Raw genomic sequence first — 20,804 nt, forward strand, 5'->3', positions numbered from 1 at the left:
CTCTGAAGGCCCTCGAGGAGGATCCTTCCTTGCCTCTTTTCAGTGTCTGGTGTTTGTCAGCAGTTCTTGGCATATGTTGGCTTATATCACCCAGTCTCTCCTGTATCATTACATGGCATTCTCCTTGTCTGTCTGATTGTGCCCGTATTTCCCTGTTCTTGTAAGGACTCTAGTCATAGGATTAAGGCCCACCCTAATCCAGTGTGACCTTATTTAACTTCATCACATCTGCAAATTCCTGTTTCTGAATAAGATCACATTCATGGGTACCAGGAGATAAGATTTGAACATGTATATCTTTTTGGCTTGATTTGGACACAATTCAGCCCACCACAGTATTCTGTATTTGAACTCCTCACACTGGCATTTAGTGTGGCTCCCAATTACCTTCTAGTCCTCTTCTCATTGCACATCCTCCATGGCTTGGCTCATGGGATCCCTCTCTCTATGCAGAATCACTTCCTCATGCCATCCTTTCTTCCTCCTTTCTACCTGGACATTTCATCCATTCTTTAAAACCTTTATCAGATGCACTTCTTACATGGTTCCTTTCCTAGTGCCACCAAATCTAATGTGATTCCTTGTAATTCTGCCCTCATTTTTCCTTGTATTAATTACATGTCTATCATTGTTTTAATTCCTCCAACTAGAAAGTAGGTTGCTTGAAAGAAGAAAATAAGTCTTGCTCATCTCTATCATCCCACAGTAGCTAAAACTGTGCTTTGCACTTTACAGGGTCACAGAATCAGAGAAAAAAATAGATGTTTTGAAAATAGGAGGCTTCCATATTTTGCACATTAGAATAGGTAAAGCCTTAGTTTTTGCCCCCTTCTGCTGATTTCTCTCTGCTTCAAATAGGAGTAGTGTTTGACATGAAGGCATTATATTGTAATACAATTGCCTAAATATACAAGGCAGTTATTCTGACTTCAGGCTCCAGCTCACTTTGTGATCTTGGGAAAGCCAATTGCTATGTCACAGTTTTACCAATTAATAAAATTGGAACTCACATTAAAAAATACAGAGGAAAAGTACTAGGGAATAATTATTATTGAATGTCATTGAAGTATAGTTTCTTGATTTTTTTTCTCCATCCTTACTTGGACTCAAACTGAAATGAAGATTAAAATCCTAGTGATAAGAAGATAAATGTGAAATGGATAATAAAGGATGCCACTAAAAATGAAAAGCCCAACTCTGTCATCTTTATTCCCTAATCTTGGATTCAAAAAATGCATGGTGTTGTTCAAAGACCCTGCTGCAGGTTATATATGTTTATGTATAAGGTTTGCACTTATGTGTCTGTCTATATTTTATGAATATATACATATACATGTTCTTATTCCTATTTAGTGATGCATCTGTATTTAAATTACAAGTGTGTCATGATTGATAATGATATGCATGATTTTCCTTTTGTCTTCAACATATAATGAAAGAATCTCTTGGTAGTCTTTCCTGTGGAGATGTCTTTATTCTTTCTTAAGGCTGGCTATCCACCAATGCTTTGGATCCCCTCCTCACTAATCTGTATGCTTGCACTATATCTACCCATGTATTCATTGCATTGTTATGAGACTTTAATATTATGATATGTAATAAATTATCTCAGGCCTAGTTTTTCTATTTGCAATAATGACCTAATAAGTGTTCCTTGTTGCTAAAATTCTTTTGAAACTGCATACTAACTGGGTAGGCATCATTTGCACACCATATATAAAACAATTGCTACTATTTTGGCTCATAAAGATTGTTGTGGAATACAAGTATTTCTAAGACCGAGAGATTTCCCCCCTCCATGGCATTTCCCCCTTTTAACATTCAATGCAGTTGCCCAAATTCAGACTCTCATTATCATTAATATTGATTGTTGGTAAGTTTTCTGGAACACGTTTGTATAGTGACATCAGCTAATTTCAAGTCCTGTTGGGAGCATCTTTGTCAATAGTAAAGTTGGATATCGCAAGACGGCTGTCCTTGAATATCTTCATTAGCAGTTTTTCAGTTTTTAATTAGTATCTAAATTAGATTTCTTATTGTTACAACTCACCACAGATGTGCCATACTTGTGCAGAAACTTACCAGGTATTTTTACCTTTGGTTTCCAAAGCACATAATAGTAAATGGTGTGATTGCTGCTTTGGATGCTGGGTTTTTTTTTTTAAAAAGTCATGTAAAAGGGTACATGGCATATAAAACTGTGGAGTAGATAAATGTGGCTAGAGTCCATCACTAAGACAACCGAATATCTTTGGTTGGCAGTGCATTCATTCTATAGAATATTTTAAATCAGATAGCATTTATAGGGGACTAAATCCTTTAAAAACTATTAAGTATATGTTAATTGGTCTCTAAGACATTGTATTGTGCTTTTAGTAAACTGTTAATTTGGACCAGGAAAGCACTGTATTGATATCAGTCATTTTTATGCATTTCACAATCATTGAGATATTCCTTAATTCTTTTGCATTTTGTCTATATAATAGGAATGCTATCCTTGCTTTGTCATCCAGGGTTCCTTTCAACATTGACTGGGTACCCAATAAAAGTGGAACTCACATTAAAAAAACACAGATGAAAAATACTAAGAAATAATTATTATTGAATGTCATCAAAGCGTAGTTTCTTGATGTTTTTTTTACTCTGTCCTTACTTGGACCCAAACTGAAGTGAACATTAAAATCTCAGTGGTAAGAAGATAAAAGTGAAATGGATAATAAAGGATGCCACTAAAAATGGTTATTTCCTTCCTCCTAATAGCTTACAATCTATCAGAATACATATGAGTACATAAATAACTATCAAACAAGAAAAAATATTAAAATATTTTCTTTCTACAAATACTGGAATTTGTACCATCATCTGATTTCTAATCAGATTTATTTGCCCTTCTTCTTTACAGAGGATGAAACAGAGAGATAATTCATTGAGGCTTAAGAGTTGTTGTCCACTTAAACGCATAAATATATGTTATTAACTAGCCCATTTCTTCATTGATTTCAACAAATATTTATTGAGTCTATTTTATGTATCAAGTTCTGTTTTTGGTGCTGAGAACAAAGAGATGAGTAAGACCAGGCCCTTTATTTGAGGATGTCACAGACCACTGGAGAGAAATAATAGTTACTCAGATACAATATGAGAAATTTCATAATATAGATATGTGCAGGGCACTATCAGAACACAGAACATGGAGGAGCAAATAAGCCTCATTAGTCAAGACCCTCTATTACAAAGAATATGAAAGGTTTCCAGGTAGGAAAAAACAGTGAAGTTCTCTCTGTTTTGTTTTTATTGTTCTTTTTCAATTATATATTTCAAATTTTCAAATATATGTATAGATGGCTTATCTAATCATGAATGAAAATATTGTTCTAATACTTTGAACATGTGAAGGGAGGCCTAGGTGGGTGTTTTTTTTTTTTTGAGTCCCTTTTAGAATGCCTCTTCTCTGCAATAAAACTAGACAAATGCAGAATCATGTCATTAAGTCAATGGGAGGGAGAAAGGCCTGCAAATGTTTCTGTGTTTCTGTTAAGCTGTATATACTAACTGAAAATGATTTGTATAGGTTTGTTCACTATTAATTATGTCACATTAAATAACATTATTGGTTTCTTAAAATAACTGTAGCAATTTTTGACCCTATAAAGTGATCATAAAGAAGTAAAAGCTTTTTAATAAATAAACTTAGGAGAAATTATTCAAATTACTGTCTCACCTTGGGAGACTATCAGTTATGTAAGATTTAAAGAGTTCCAGTATTTAAGTATCTCTTTTATGTGTGTTGTTGACCTTACCCAACAAAACTACGTATCTCATTATTTACAACTCTCTTTCTACTCCATGCGTATACCCATACAGCTGAATACTGCTGGAGAAAAACACACAAATATGGTTCCTGGCCTCCCTTTGACCATAACATAAGGGAGACCCTTAAGGCTTCCTGGCAGTACTACTATATTTCCCAAGTCCATGTACTTTCCCTAGCTATTTTATAGCTGCTTTTCATCAGTTATCCAACACCTCCTCTCTCGTCCTGATTATCAGCTTCCTACTTCACTGAGAAAAAAAGTAACCAGAAAAGAACTTGTCAGTGTTCCCATCATCACAACCACCCAACCTCCTGAATCTGTGCCCATATTCCCTGCTGTCTCTAAGGGTGAATTTTTTCCTATCTAAGGCAAACCCCTCTACAAATGTTCTAGATCATTCCACTCTCACCTAGTCAAGATGTTGCTCTAGTGAATAGTCCCTTTCAAAACCAAACAAACACTATGTTCTATTTTCCGTATTTAAAAAATCCACCTTTATTCCTGCCCTTTTGTCTAGCTGCCATCTATTTCTTGGCTCTCCCTTACACCTGCAGTCCTCAAGAGCTGCCTCTACTCACACTCCTTGTTTATACTTCCTCGCCTCCCATTCTTTTTTAAACTCACTACAATTAAGCTTTGGTATCCACCACTTCCTAAAACGGCTGCTGTGAAGCTTTTTGGTAATTTCTGAGTTGCTAAACCAAATGACATTTCCCTGTCCTCATTTGATTGGACTTACCTGCCACATTTGACGCAGATAATCACTCCCTCCTTCTGGAAATTATTTCTTCACTTGGCTGCAAGACACCTGGCTGCATGGGGTTTTGTTCCTACCTTTCTTAACCAACTTTGTCAGTCTAATTTGCTGATGTCTTTTCTCTTCCTAACCTATATTGGAGTTCCATGGAGCTCTTTTCTCTGTTTAAGCTCACTTTTAGGTGATCTCACTAAGGCTCATGATTTTAAATATCAGTCATATACTGACGACTCCTCCATGCACAGCTCCAGCGCTGACCTCTGCCCAGAATTCCTGACAGACAAATCCAACAGCCTGCTCCTCGTCTAAAGCTTCATATGTCCAAAACCAAAGTCCTGATTTTATCCTGCTAAATGTACTCCTCCTACATTTTTTCTTAGTAAATGACATTTCTAAACTATTAGTCGCTCAGGTCAATAACTTTGGAATCATCCTTAATTCTCTTTCTTTCATGCCCCAGATCCAATCAGCAAACAAATCATGCCAGTTTTGCCTTCAAGAACTGGCCACTTCTTAAAACATGCTAAGGTACCTAAATGATTACAATAATTTTATGCTTTCAAACTCATTGAGATTTTTAGAAACCCCTGTGAGTCACAACAAGTTTCATGACTGTGGTTTGTAATAAAAATGTGTATAATTCAAATTTAGTTAAAAAAATGTAAATAGAAAATAGGAAATAGTTTTCTTGAGTGATTGATTAATGACCCAGAAAACCAATTCTGAAATAACAGTTTTCAAAATGATTTGCTCTAGAGCAACATCAATGTAATGAACATTTAACTTACCAAATTATCACTTATAAGGATAATGTTCATTTGGTTTTCTAGTTTCTGAATTATTATTTAAAATTCATCTCCATGATTATAATAATAATTGGTATTAAGATCTCATGAATAATAGGAAAACTTATTGCTCCGTAATGTTGATAAAATGCTGGCTCTACCATTTTCTAGCTATGTTATCACAAACAAGTTCCTTACACTCTCTGTGCTTCAGTTTCCTCATCTGTCAATGGCAATAATAAGAGTGCCTACCATTGGATTTCTTAGTAGATTCAAATAAGATCATGTACTTGAAGTGCTTAGAATTAGTGCCTGGCATGGAGTTGGAGGCAGGCACTGTGCTGGGAGTGAAAGAGTTCTGTGGTAGAGTCTCTGTTAGTAGAAGCCCTCAGGGAATTTAAGCATTAATAAGATATTTGATAAGTGAAAGACATTGCAAGGTTTCAGGAATTGCTCGAGACAACCATAAAAGAGACATCTGAAGGCAACATGTATTACTAATCTACAAAGTGAGAGAACTAGCCAACACATGCTGTAGACATTCAAATGGGAGAGAAAGATCACTTCTACCACAAGCACTTTAAAATAATTTATGGTGAAATTTTTGCTTTTTTAAATGCCTGATTTCAATGACAATAAAATCAAGATCTATACCCAGAAAGCACTAATTTTGGCTTACAAACATGAAGCAACATAGGACTTTATACCAACTACTAATGTAGAGCTTAGATTACATGCTATAAGAGAAACTCTTCTGAAATACAGATACCTATTTATGTGTGTATAGGAAAAACACACATTTATATTGTTCCCACTACTCACTGATTTATTGCACTGTTGATCACTTTGTTTTTATGTGCATGTAGTTTAAATTTACTATAGACAGTGTCAATTATGTATCACTGGGAACATTTCTTCTTCCTGGTACAATCGTACATTTATTGAAGACATAAATTTAATCAACAAATATTAATGGCTGATCATTGTGATTTCATTATCTCTGCCTTTCAAATACAGACATGCTTTCCTGAAGTGTAACTAATTGTCCTTAATCCTAGGACTCTGAAGCTATGTGTACAAGTAGACAAAGATATTGCAAAGTTTGACCCTAAGAAAGGAGAAAGAAAGACCTAAAACCTTTATTTTCTCCCTACTCTAGTTGGCCCGCCACAATAAACTATTGCAGCAGATGCTCAAACCAGGATTGGATCCAGATGAAGGAGATGAAGCCTTAAAGTATTATGCCAACCACACTGCACAGATTGAGGTAACCATCTATTATTTATTGAAAGAGACCAACTGTGAAAAGTTATGCTTACTTTCTATTTTAGACCATTTTCATATTTTTTTCTAGAGCAATGATGCAGAAGTGAGTGGTTTAAACTGAAAAATGTATAGTAAAAGGATGAGTGAGGAGTGATTTATAGGAAACTGAGGTGTACATCTTTCAAAGTTGTCTTTTTTTACTAAAACTATATGTAAAATTTCTTTTGTAATTAATAGATGTTTTTTAACTGTAGAAGCAATCAATCATTGCAGAGCAATAGCGTTTGAGAGATGGGATTATTATAATAGAAACCATCATTCAGGGAAAGGTTTCTTTTTTAAAATTGTGGAAAGCTTATTAAAATAGAGATCTCCAACAATTCACAAGTGGAGTAAACATGAAAGAAACTAATACAGTTTTCATATTGATAGCATAGCCTTGGAAAGGTTTAACAGTTTCCATTTTCAGTATGCAGCACTTGACCTCCCCCCACCCTCATAAATGAGACATTATTTAATGGTTGGTGGCAGTTCAGGAGGTGTGGGTCAAAATGGACTTACCATTATGTGTTCTGAGACCCATCTGGCTGTCATTTACTAGCTATGGTATCATTTTGACACTGGCTGGCAGAGCTAATCAGGCAGAAGTGAGCAGAGTAGTTGACGCTTGTCACTCCTATAATTTACATTTATACATTCATTCATTTTGGCAGATATTTTTTACTTTTCAGCAGAGTGCATGATGGGCATCACTGTATTCACTCTCAAGATATATAACCCTACACTGTATTGTTTACTATTGTCAAACCTTTGTGTCACAGAAACGGATACCTTGCTCACATTTGTAAACATTAATAGTACCATAGCTTTGGTGTTGGACTTGACTTAGTGGAACCCATGAGCTGGACTAGCAGCAAAACCATTTCTATACAAATAGAAATAGGTCATCAAACCATGAAGGTCTTGAGGAAGATCCCAGAAGTCAAAGTACAAAGCTAGGAGATCAGAAGAGACCAGGGAATAGCAAATAGAGTGAGCAGGCCATGGGAGAAGTTTGGTTAATGCGGGTGAGAGATGGGAGCTGTTGTTTGATGTTGTTTTATTGATTCCAGCAGTGAGGAGAGATTTAGCTATAAATACACACATTCAGTACATGTTTACTGAGCACTTACTCTCTACCAATTCACACATATAGAAGATAATTCTGTGTTATAAGTATATAAACAAAGGGCCAAGGAAATGTAGAGAAAATAATAATTAGTGGTGCCTGAGCGATTTCAGGATAGATTTCACTGAGAAGGTTGCCTTTAAGAATGTATTAAAGATTGAGTACGAGTTTCTCCTTCAGGATGGGGATTTCGGAAAGGAGAAAGTAAGTGAAGGGAAGGTATTAAAAAACATGGGAAGGAGATGACTATTTTCAAATCTGGTTGCTGTTTGGAGACAGGACTGGAAAAGAGAGTGGGATAGAAAACACATAGAACAGATAGGAAGATATTATAATGGCAAAAGTGAGAGATGGTATCGAAGATGGCTGGACTGGAAAATACATAGATATATAGATGCAGATACATACATACATATAGATCTCTATATAGTTATATATATATTATAAATACACACATATACATATACATACTGACAGGGCTTGAAGTTGAAGTTGAATTGCACATGTTAGGAAAATGGTGTGGAAAAGGATGTCCTCTGGGCTGCTGGTTTGAATAAATGAGCAGAAGTTGGTGCCATGTATGAGAATGCTAGGAGAGAGTGAAGTTTGGCAGCTAAAAGGTAGAAGAAGATTATTTGTTCAGTATTGGATAGATTGAATTCGAGGTGACTTTGAGTCATCCATGGAGTTGAATATACAAGTCCAGGTTTCAAAGGAGTGGTCCAGGCTGATGAACTCATTGATCAGTTCTCGCGCTCATCTGAAGCCAGCTCACATGACCTACTCAGAGAGTCCTCCCTCCCTTCTCCAGGCTTTCATTAATTTGTGTGTATGCTTCCACAGCAGTTTGGTTATTCTGTTAGTTTAATATTTATCATGTTGGAATATTGTTAGCTTCATATATGTCACTTCTCCTTTACTTGAGGCAGGGACTGGTCTTGGTCATCTTTGTATTTCCAAAACTGAACCCTGTGCCTTGAACATAACCACAACAATTCATGTTATTGAGAATAATAGTTTGTCTGCAAATTATAGACTTACAGACCCTGGGAAATAGGAAGAGCCTTGTGTCTAATCACCCATCTAAGAAGGAATTGCCCTCTAATGCTCTGCTTCTGCTTTAAATTCTTCCTGCGATAGAGTTCTCACTACATCAGAAAGAAACTGATCCGATTTTGAATGACTAATAATTAGAAACTTTTTTAAAATGAAGAGTTAACATTAGTCCATTTTAATGTTTACATTCAGAACATTTTTTCCCCCTCAACATGATAGCTTGACTCTAACATCTGAAGAGCCATCATGATTACTAAACTGCAAGCCCTTACCTATTGGGGTTCATGTTGTTTTTTTCTCCAACATGCCTCACCTAAAGACTGAATAAGCATTTGTTGAATAAACGTATTGAAAAATTATCCATCCCTGGCTTTTTGCAGTTAACACACCTCCATTTCCTTCAGTAATCCCTCCAGTTTGTCCATGCTGTTTGTAAAATGTGACAACCATAATCAAACATAACATTTCATAAAAGGACTGAAGAGCTTGGCTTATAATAATCTAGACATGATTTCTTTGATGCACCCTGAGATTTTTAAAAAAATATTTGACACTATTGAATCAAGTAAACCTTTTTTCCCTATATGGTTGCCTGTCATATCAAATATGTCCAATTATTTTGTACAATTGATTTTTGTAACCTATATGCAAGAATTTTTATTTACCCTACTAAATTTCATGTAGTTTGCTTTATGACAGTATTCTAGTATGTAATTGAATATATCACATATCATTTAGGATACCTTCAGTTACAAGTTTAATAGAATACCACAGTGACAATTGTTTAAACAGTAAAATTTTATCTTATGGGAAGTCTGGAGTACCAGTAGTTCTGTAATTGATTCAGTGACTCAGTGATGTCTTAAAATATGCAGACTCTTCACATCTTTATACTAGGTTCCTTATCATGCTGACACTATCTCACCTCATGGTTGCAAAATGGCTGCTAGCATTCTAAGAATCATGCCCTTAGACCCTTTTGTTCTAAGCAAGAAGAAAGAGGGTACAGGCAAACCAAAACAACAACAACAAAAAAAAACTTTTGTTTTCGTGTATTTGGTTGTTGTTGTTGTTGTTTTGTGTGTCTCTTATGGCTCTCTGCCTTTACCAAGAAGCAAAATCTCTCCTGGAAGCCCTTTCAGGATATTTCTCTTTATGCCTCACTTTCCAGAGGTACAGCCCATGGCCACCACCACACCAGTCAGTGGCAAAGGGAAGCAGAATTACTCTTTTGGGTTAAGCCAATCCTTATTCATTCCTGAGAACTGGGCACTGCACATAAATATGAACCTTGAAATTTAGGCTACATAAGCCCTTGTTACATAGTAAAGCTGTATGAAAATATTCAGCCTTTTTTTAGTCTAAAGTTAAACAGTCACAAATAACAAATAAGGGAGGCTAAAAATGATGAGTATTTAAATATGGGTATATGTTTACATGGATGTTGTACCTACAAAAATATGTTTTACCATGAATAAGAGAACATTTTAATGATATAAAGCACTTTTCTCTGTAGAGTTCAGACACATAATGCTGAATATGTCATTTGTTACCTGACAGCCCCTTTTAGGATGAAGAGGCTAAGAACAAGATACAAATAACATAAGCGCTATGTTTAAGGCTACCCAGCCAATCACTTTCTAATTAAGACTGTCTTAGTTTTAGGATGTACTTCACAAAAATAAAAATGGGTGGCAGAAGTGTAATGCTAACCCAGAAAGAATAAAAGGTTTTAGTTTTTGTTATTTTAAGCAAAGTATAGTGTTCATGATATATTAGTCAATTAATTTCTCTTTTTTAAAGAGAAAAATGCAAAGTAGTATAGTAAAAAGGGTTCTTTCAGATACTTCAAGTTGGCACATTTTTTCACAACTGAATTCATAAAACATTCTCAGTAAACTCATGTTAAAAACAAAAGCAAGTCTAAGACTGAGGTGTCCAAAAGGCTAAAAACAATGCAAATTAATGTTTTCAGATTGTCCGGCATGATAGGACCATGGAACAAATAGTTTTTCCTGTCCCCAATATATGTGAATACCTCACTCGAGAATCCAAGTGCCGTGTGTTCAATACAACTGAAAGGGATGAACAAGGAAGTAAAGTGAATGACTTTTTCCAGCAAACAGAAGATCTCTACAATGAAATGAAGTGGCAGAAGAAAATCAGGAGTAAGTACAGTAAACTGAAATGGTTAGTTTTGTGCATAGTGGTAGATAATTTGGCACTTTGGGACACATGATGCAGCTCATTTAAATTGTTTTTTAATTTCTTGCCGGTCTGATATTACTGAAATCACTTGCAGTCTTAAGAGTGTCCACTTAGTCTACCACTGGAGCCGAGACACCCACAGCTTAAGGAAAACAGAAAGCCCTAACTAATTACATCGACTCTTCATGATGGTCCTATTTTTTAATAAATGTTATGAAATGCAGGGTTGCAGCTGCACATTTCAAATGTTGAACAGCCACAGATTTGAAGTCCGTGAATGGGCCCTGACTGGCCTATCCGTGAATAGGATTGAGAGACATCAGCTCCTGCGCACTCTTCCTCTATTGTCCTGTGATTGAGGGGATTGTTTCATGTTTTGCTGAGAGTAATTCTTTCTTTGAACATATCTTTACCTCCCCAAATCAAACAAGTTATACATATGATAACACTTGTATTTAAATAGAGCGAGCAATGTTATAATATTCCAGTTAAAAATCAGCTTAGTACAGTTCCCATGACCTATCTCTTAGGTCCCACGTCTATTAGGAAACACTGATTTTTAAGATCCAAAATAAGGGATCTCATGAGTTTTTCACAAAAGTCAATGGGGGAAACTCTTGAGTAGGTCTTTTTCAGTCTCTTGGAGTTTTCTAGACAAACAGGGTATGTTCTCAATACTTCTATTCAACAGTATTTCATTATGGTAGTTTTCAGGAACTTTAGTGGGTATGATTTATGAATTCGAGTGGTGCTTGAGAAATATCATCTTTAGATATAGGGGTGTGGTATGCATTTTCAGGCTTTTAAAACAGAATGCTTTTAAAAAAATCAAAATTATTCTCCCTTAGCATTTTACCATGTAGAGCCTTATGGAATTCAGTGAAAATTTTGGGTGTCTAAAATACATATGAAGACACAATTTTATTTGGAGCATTTAAAAAACATATATTTTCTGGCCAGGCATGGTGGCTCATGCCTGTAATCCCTGCACTTTGGGAGGCCAAGGCAGGCAGATCATGAGGTCAGGAGATCGAGACCATCCTGGCTAATGCAGTGAAACCCTGTTTCTACCAAAAATACAAAAAATTAGCTGGGCGTGGTGGCATGTGCCTGTAGTCTCAGCTACTCGGGAGGCTGAGGCAGGAGAATCGCTTGAACCCAGGAGGCAGAGGTTGCAGTGAGCCGAGGTTGCAACACTGCACTCCAGCCTGGGCGACAGAGTGAGACTCCATTTCAATAAAACAAACAAACAAAAACCAAACCAAACCAAAACAAAACAAAAAACATATATTTTCTCCTTGACAATAAATTGAATACTGAACTAGTGCTTTGGGGAGGTCTGTGCTTTTAAAAAAATAAGTATTTTGTCATTTACCAAAAATTAAATCTTAAAATAATTTTCAATGTACATTTTACTTTAAAATTTGGAAGCAGCTTATTATGAGGCTATAGGCAGAGTCTAATTCATTTGGTGGATTCAATAGTGAGAATTTGTTATTACAAATACATGCATCAACATCTTCTAATTTTGTCTTAATAGTCTACCTTTAAAAATGAGGACTCCTAATTCAGGAATGATGGAGATGCAGATGTTTATAGTTTATGATACATTAGTCAATTGAATGGCATAGCTAATCATAGCATATTTCGGCATTGGAATGTTCCCTTCCAAGAGAAGGAAAACAAGATGTACTAAAGAGAAGTACAGTTTGTAAGTAGGCAATAGGCACTAGGTTGAAATTCACAGGATATATCTACAAAGTTAATCATTTCCATTTGAAAATCGATGTGCCTTTCCCCCCTTGATTAACTTCAATTTTTTAATCCTGGTGTTAAGTTTTTAAAAGTTAGAGAATGGACAAGACCTATAGGAGCCATGTGAGTGCCCAGGGCAGGCTAGTAGATTTGGCTGTCATTCGAACTTACATGCATTACCAATCTGTTCAGTTATTTAACAGAGGTGGAAAGAACTGATTTTTGGTTAATGTAAACTGTATTCGATTGATGCATTTACTAATTCATTTCTGATGACAGACACAGAGTCCTTTGTTGAATATATGCAGCAAAGCGTGTTCCACTTATTAGCAGTTTTTATTGTAGTGCTCATTTTCTTCTGCTGTTTCAAACCCAACAAGTTCTTAGGAAGATTTAAGGTTTAAAATGTAGATAATATTATAAATCACTAGTTCCCCATCAGGAATACTATGTCACATGATTAGGTTTCATAGTTTCAGGTAACTGTGACTGTGTCATAGGAATTTTCATTAGAAATATATCTGTGCTATGGGTTTGGAGTTTTTTTATTTGACTTTAAGGCATGGGAGTGGGACCAATTTATCAATATTACCAAATTATACAATGAAGTATATCATTTCATTAAAAGGGACCCCAGTCAACTGCTAAACTGCTCTGCAGATAGATTACAGAGAGTTATTACAGAATCACCTTTCCTGGCCACCTTTAGCAATTGCAAAATTCCTCACCCTTCTACAGTAGTTTAGGCCTAAACTGGCTGAAGGATGAAAGAAGAAATCAAATTTCACTCCTTTATGGTTCTGATTGTTTTTAATAAACTTACTCAAGTCAAATATTTATTTAAATAGGTTTTTATAATAGTTTACAAAAATGATGCATTTAGTAAAACATTGTTTTGGTAAGCTTCGTGTGTTGAAACCAAAATGTATTTTCCTGTTCAGTTCCTTTACATTTCTCACTTCCTAGATAACCCTGCACTGTTCTGGTTCTCGAGGCACATCTCTCTCTGGGGGAGCATTTCCTTCAACCTGGCTGTGTTCATCAATTTAGCTGTTGCTCTCTTCTACCCATTTGGGGATGATGGAGATGAAGGCAAGTGCTCGTTTTTCCTTAAAATATAAATATTTTAAAGTTCCCACTTAACTATTTAAAGCTTCAAAATAAGAATAATTTCATTCCTGTTAAATGGATTTTTCTATACTTGTTGGAAGTAAAGTATGATAGTAAATAGAACAGGCAGAAAAGTGTGGTCAATAGAACTGTTATTTTTTAAAAAGCTCATATACACAATTGTTATTAGAGCTATATTATATCTTGGCAAATAAGGCAATGAAAAGATTTGTCATTTCTACCTAATTATTATGACCCCAAAGATTTTTGTACTGTATCATCTAAATTATGCAAATGACAGTTCTGTGCCCAATATTAATTGCTGTTACCTAAATACTGGCGTTTATATTTTACTCTCTTTGTTTTCTGTCTTGTCTAAGGTTTCTATAGTGAGCATACATGTAATCTAGAAATAATTGTTAATTCTATACTAAAGTCAGGGATTCTTAAGATAATTAAATGTTTATCATCTGAGGTTTCAAATGTGAACAGCATAAGACAATATAATAATAGGAAATAAAGGATACTGAATATGAAACTATTATTAAACTAATAATACAAAAGCAAAAATGAGAAATTATACCATTTTAGGTGGAAATGAGAAATATAGGAGAAATATACTGAATCGTGAGATTTTTGGGAAGTAAGTTTTGTATAAGTTTGGTGGAGAGCATGGGAAGTATGTTACAGGCTTGGGCTACAATCTGGTAAATAACTTTGGAATGGGCATGGAAAGAATGGCTTGGAAGAAAAGATGGAGAAATCAGCTAATAATAACCATGCAGTGCTTTTGCATCTCATCATTTCATGGGATTACTGTGAGAATTTAATGAGATACTATAGGTAAAGCATTTAGAATAGTACCTGATAAACCTTCAATAAAGTTCAATGGTGGTGGTTGCTGTTTAAAAGGTACATATTTGTACTACATAAGGAAGCCTAGTGGAAAGAGAGTATGATAAGAGCAACAGGTATTTCAGCCTATTTCAGATGAACTGGGGGTGGGCAGGAAAGGAAATGGGAGTCCAAGAGTCATTTGCTATTTTACAGGCTCATTACAGGTAACATAGATATCAAAGTTCTAAACTTTAGCTGTAATCTGAGTAGTCATGAATAACCACTGTTTTTGGAAGGCATACCCATGATAAAAGAAGAATATTAAGCAATGGAGTGGATGTATGAGTTAAATAGCAGTGAAAATGTAGCAAATATTTGGCCATCCATTATAGAGCAACTGCAAATACACCAGGAAGTAAAAACGGCATTCTCTTCATTGTGTTTGGTCTCCTTTGGTGATAAACTCTTAGCATAGAGGAATATAACTCTTGGGAGGAAAGAAGTCCAGCATGAATGATAAATCAATATCATCTTCACACAGAATGCTGAGAAGATTATAGAGTCCCAGTTATTAGAAGCATAAAGTCTTAGAAATGGAAGCAATTCTGGAAATCATCTAATATCAAACACTCATTTGACAGATGAACAGATGGAAGCCCAGAAAGCCTAAAAAATGACAGATCTTAGAGTAGAAGGCTAACCCTTTTGTGTCCAATCTAGGACCCTTCTCCGTGGATTGGAAGCATGTCAATAACAAGAAGCATGTCCCTTCTTCATACAAGACCTAATTTCCCTTGAGTTCCATTCCATGATATCCCTTTCTTGACCACCAGAGCCAATGTATGTAGGCTCTGCTGCCACCTATTGTACATGAAATGTAGTGATGGGAAACGCCACTCCTCTGGGCAGTTGCTCTTTACTCATTCAGGAGAAGCAGAATACATGGTATTTGTAATACTTGCCTGGCCAATAATAGTTATAATAGTAATACTGATAATAATAACAGCAGCGGATGTTGTTCACCACTTAGATTGGGTCAGGCAAGATGCTAAGCACTTCACATACATTTCACTTAATCTTCCTGACAAATCTGTATTCTTATGGAGGAAGAATATCCTTATGGATGAAGAAACTGAGGCTGAAGATTTGCCTTGTAATTAGAGTCCAAAAATATGTATTTTTTAATAAGCTCACCAGGTATTGCTGGTGCAACTCGTCGTTAAAAAAGGACTTGAAATAACGGATTTTTCAAAGCCATTCTTTACCCATTAATGGTGGGAAGGGAGGAGCATTTTCTCTCCTTAATACTTTATATATGTATCCATTTTCTACAATAAGCATGATATTATTTTAATAATACAAATGTTTTTTAATTTACCCTATATATTTTTAAATCTTAGAAAGTATGAAGTTTATCTTTTATAAAAGAAAATTCAGAAAGCAAAATTGCAAACTTCAATCCAGTTCACATAATGAAGCTCTGCTATCTACCTCATGCAGACTCTATAGTTTCCTGTACAGAACATGCTGCTTCTTACTTCCCTGTTTCTCTCCATCTCTCTGCCTCCCAAGTAGCCTCATGAGATCTTTCTGTTTCCTCTGCCTCAGTCCAGCTAAATAGATACCCACTCAGAGTTCCCTGGGTCGTCTTTACTATTGTGCCTTATTCATTTCTTGGTCCCTTAACTGGACTGTGAACTCTTTGAGGACAAGGACAAGTTTACTAATCTTTGTATTTTTTAAAATACAAAGATTGTAAAATCTTTATATTTAACAGTGCCTGGCACATAGCGGCACTCCATCAACAGTTAAGTTGAAGGAATTGAAATCACCATGAAGAACTCATTTTCTTTAACACAAAGCACTTGATGGAAAAAAACAATTACACTACAAATTCTAATATAATTTTTAAAAATCACGTACTATCTTGGTATAAGACATTCCCGTGGGATCAATTTTCTCCTAGTTATGGGAGGTATACGTTTGTTAGTCCCAGAAATAGGACTAACGAACGCAAGGCTGGAAGACGTGGTGCGCTATCATCAGGTGCAGTTGCAGACTTTACTTCTGGAAAAGGACTGGATAGCAGTTAACAGTAGTAACCAATGTAGAGGCTCAGCTTAGGATATCTAAGTGGATGGGGTGCTTAGAGGGAAGGGAAGGCATGAGCTGCCATTTTGGCAATATCAAACCCCAAGGTTATGTCTGGGTCATCTGGTTATAGTTCTGGATGAGTTATTTAATTATAGCCCCATGAATAAGGTTAACATTTTGGTCAGGATTAGCTTAGTCTTAATCTGTTGCACACTGCATAGCTAGGAATGCTGAGGAAACAGAGCTAAGACTGTTACACATACTTGGCCATCAGAATTGTCTGGAGAAGGAAAGCTCTGTGCTGGTGGTGAAGGTTCTCTGATGCTGGATTTGGTCAAACGGGCTGAACGACTATATGCCAGGGCCACTGTGAAGTGATTTAGAGGTGGGTGAGATTAAAGATGGATGAAAATTCCTTCAAGAAGTGCTTAAAAATGATGGAGACATGTCAGAAAACCCAGGATCCAACTTGAAAGGTCTCCAGATGGTCAAATATGAGAAAATTTAGAGAAAAGATTATTGACAGTGACACATCATCTCCCATAGAATAAAATAAGAATCCAGGAGTTCATGTTGATAGTGGGAAGATAAAGCTCTTTTTTAGTAATTGTATTCCAATTAATAAAATGTAGACAGAATGATGGAAATAGAATGTCGCCATTTGGCAAACATCACAGTAGTAAAAATTATCCATGGATGCTAAAATTAATGGGTAACTATATGATGAAAAGTATATAACCTATATATAATGTACAATTCTGTCCACACAGTATACTTAATGATGAAAGGAAAAATAATAACTTTAAAGTGATCACTTTAGCTAAGTGATCAGCATTAATGGCACCTGTAATGAGACCCAGCAACATCACATGCCTCCTGATACAATCACCGACAAGGACGTAACATCATTTTCCAAAAATAAATTAACTGATAAAATTTCAGACAAACCCCAAATGAGGGGTATACTACAACATAATTGGCCAGTACTCTTCAAGGTGTCAAGCTTATGAAAGACAAAGAAAGACTGAGCAACTATCCAAATTAAAAGATACTAAAGAGACGTGACAGCCGAATCCCATGTGTGACCCTGGTTCAGAAGAAGGACATAAATTGGGAAATTGACTAACTTTGACTAGATAGATGGTAAAAGTGGCCTATCAATGTTAATTTCCTGATATTGATCATTTTCATGTAGTTATATGAGGTGTTGACATTTGGGGAATCTAGGTAAACAATAAAGTTAAAAAGAAAAAAATAATAAATGTAAGGATTCTGTCCAACCCTGAAGTTCCTTGACTCGGTATAGAAGCTGATTATGAAATCACCTGGTAAGTCTTGGACCACAAAAAGAGCTCTGGTTAAAATATGCCACCTTCCAACCCCAGATCCTAATACATGCTGGTACCAATGTGGTGGTGAGAACAGAGGGACTGGCAGAGGGAATGAGCCGTGTATGCTTCCTCCAATTATATTTCCCAGTCTGAACACCTGGACTACTAGGAGTTTCTTGTGCTCAAATATTTGGTTCACACTTGGGTTATGATATTAACTGAGAGAGTAGTTTCCCTCTTCAACCAGGTAGTGGGGTACAGTAACTAAATGGAGACATTTAAGGGAGAGGGAATTCTCAGAGGACCAGCCTGTTGGGCACTCTTCACCCTCTACAGCAGATAGAGAATCTCCTTTAATTGCCAGGCTTTGAAGAGTTTGGTTTCAATTTGTTCAGGAGTACAGGGCTGATGTTTTATGGCTAAAGGTTTTGGGTTGGGTTTCTTTGTTTGGCTGATTGGTTTTTGTGGCTGTTTGTTTGTTTAAGATATGCTTCTCTAAAAAAGAAACATACCAATGTTGAGGAATGAGGCTACGCTGGTTGTGGCTGAAGCAGCAGCTGCTGATGCTGGGAATCGCCTGGAAGTCCACTCGGAAGCTGACAGCTGCCACGCCAGATATCCCTACGCAGGATTTCATTTGGCAAAGGCAGACTAGTTAGTGGAGAAAATTGATGCCATGAGAATGTCTTATACCAAGATAGCATGTGATTTTAAAAAATTATATTAGAATTTGTAGTGTAATTCTTTTTTTCCGTCAAGTGCTTTGTGTTAAAGAAAATGAGTTCTTCATGGTGATTTCAGTTCCTTCAACTTAAGTGTTGGTGGAGCGCCGCTATGTGCCAGGCACTGTTAAATATAAAGATTTTACAATCTTTGTATTTTAAAAAATACAAAGATTAGTAAACTTGTCCTTGTCCTCAGAGAGTTCACAGTCCAGTTAAGGGACCAAGAAATGAATAAGGCACAATAGTAAAGACCACCCAGGGATTTCTGAGTGGATGTCTACTTTAGCTGGACTGAGGCAGAGGAAACAGAAAGATCTCATGAGGCTACTTGGGAGGCAGAGGGATGGAGAGAAACAGGGAAGTAAGAAGCAGCATGTTCTGTACAGGAAACTATAGAGTCTGCATGAGGTAAATAGCAGAGCTCCATTATGTGAACTGGATTGAAGTTTGCAATTTTGCTTTCTGAATTTTCTTTTATAAAAGATAAACTTCATACTTTCTAAGATTTAAAAATGTATAGGGTAAATTATAAAACTTTTTGTATTATTAAAATAATATCATGCTTATTATAGAAAATGGATACATATATAGAGTATCAAGGAGGGAAAATGCTCCTCCCTTCCCACCGTTAATGGGTAAAGAATGGCTTTGAAAATCTGTACTGTCAGCTCAGCGAGGTGGCTCATGCCCGTAATCCCAGCACTTTGGGAGGCCAAGGCAGGTGGATCACCCGAGGTCAGGAGTTCGAGACCAGCCTGGCCAACAGGGTGAAACCCAGACTCTACTGACAATACAAAATTTAGCCAGACGTGGTGGCAGGCACCTGTATTCACAGCTACTCGGGAGGCTGAGGCAGGAGAATCACTTGAACCTGGGAGGCAGAGGTTGCAGTGAGCCGAGATCACGCCACTGCACTCCAGCCTGGGTGACAGAGCAAGACTCAAAGAAAATCTGTACTGTCTTCTCTAGAGTTTGTCAGAGAGACTTCAGTTCTTTTTTAGCATTGAATCTTCAGATAGAAACCAATATGATCATTCTTAGAGAAGTTAATTATAAACATTGTCAATAGCTGTTTTAAATAACTTTTGAGTTTATTCCACAAATATATATTTAGTATGAACCTATGTGCAAGCTACTATACTAGACACTCTTTGAGTTCTTTTCACAAAGGGATCAAACACCCAATTTTAAGTGCCTGACTATAATTTCTGTTTGATCAAGGGGATATCTCAGCAAACCAGATATTGTCTTGGAAAGAATAGTGAAGAGGTGAATAGTTTATCAGAAATTAGTGACAATGCACAATGTGACTATCTATGCCAAATTATTCTAGAATAAGAGTGTCACCAAGACATTGCTTATGAATTATGCTGAAAAGTCAAATAACTGGCTGACAGCTGTAAATGTGCCTTGAAGATATTGTCAGTTTTAGTGAACTTAAAAGCTAAGCTGTATGACTTGGGGAGTTGATAACTGGAGACTTAGTTATTTATTCAAAACAAACTCACAGAATATATTTTTGTTTATTTACTCAATCAACAAATGTTTATTTGTTGTTGTGTAACAGGCATGGCGATAGGCCTAGAGATGGCCCTCATCCTTTTAGATTGTACATCCTGGTGGAGTCTCAAGTCCCAGTAAGAAAGAGAGAAAATTGAAGACATTATTTACTCTATGGCTCTTTGAGATCTGTGAGGTCAGGGCAGTTGGTGGTCAGCCTGTATTTTGGTAGATGTGGAGTGCTTACAAGCCAACATCATCATAAACACGAGTAGGGTACCTGTATGTTAGCACTGCCAGAGGACAAGAATTGAAGGTAACTTTCAGAGCAATTTACCCTTTTTCTTTCCCCATCTCCAAATTAATCTTATCAGATTATAAATTTGGTGAGGGAGAA

The 20,804-nt window shown here is 36.2% G+C and overlaps 1 protein-coding gene across 2 annotated transcripts in view; it reads left to right on the forward strand.

Moving 5' to 3' along the window:
- The window catches only part of ITPR2 (inositol 1,4,5-trisphosphate receptor type 2), a 499,301-nt gene that overhangs the window by 384,319 nt on the left and 94,178 nt on the right, over nucleotides 1-20,804 (forward strand). For both annotated transcript variants that reach the window (XM_031000671.3, XM_055358014.1), the window contains 3 exons: nucleotides 6,517-6,624; nucleotides 10,823-11,015; nucleotides 13,777-13,902. In XM_031000671.3, coding sequence (XP_030856531.1) covers nucleotides 6,517-6,624; nucleotides 10,823-11,015; nucleotides 13,777-13,902 — 427 coding nt within the window. The remainder of the gene's footprint in view (nucleotides 1-6,516; nucleotides 6,625-10,822; nucleotides 11,016-13,776; nucleotides 13,903-20,804) is intronic.

Source organism: Gorilla gorilla, chromosome 10, assembly GCF_029281585.2.
Source record: "Gorilla gorilla gorilla isolate KB3781 chromosome 10, NHGRI_mGorGor1-v2.1_pri, whole genome shotgun sequence".
Lineage (NCBI taxonomy): Eukaryota > Metazoa > Chordata > Mammalia > Primates > Hominidae > Gorilla > Gorilla gorilla.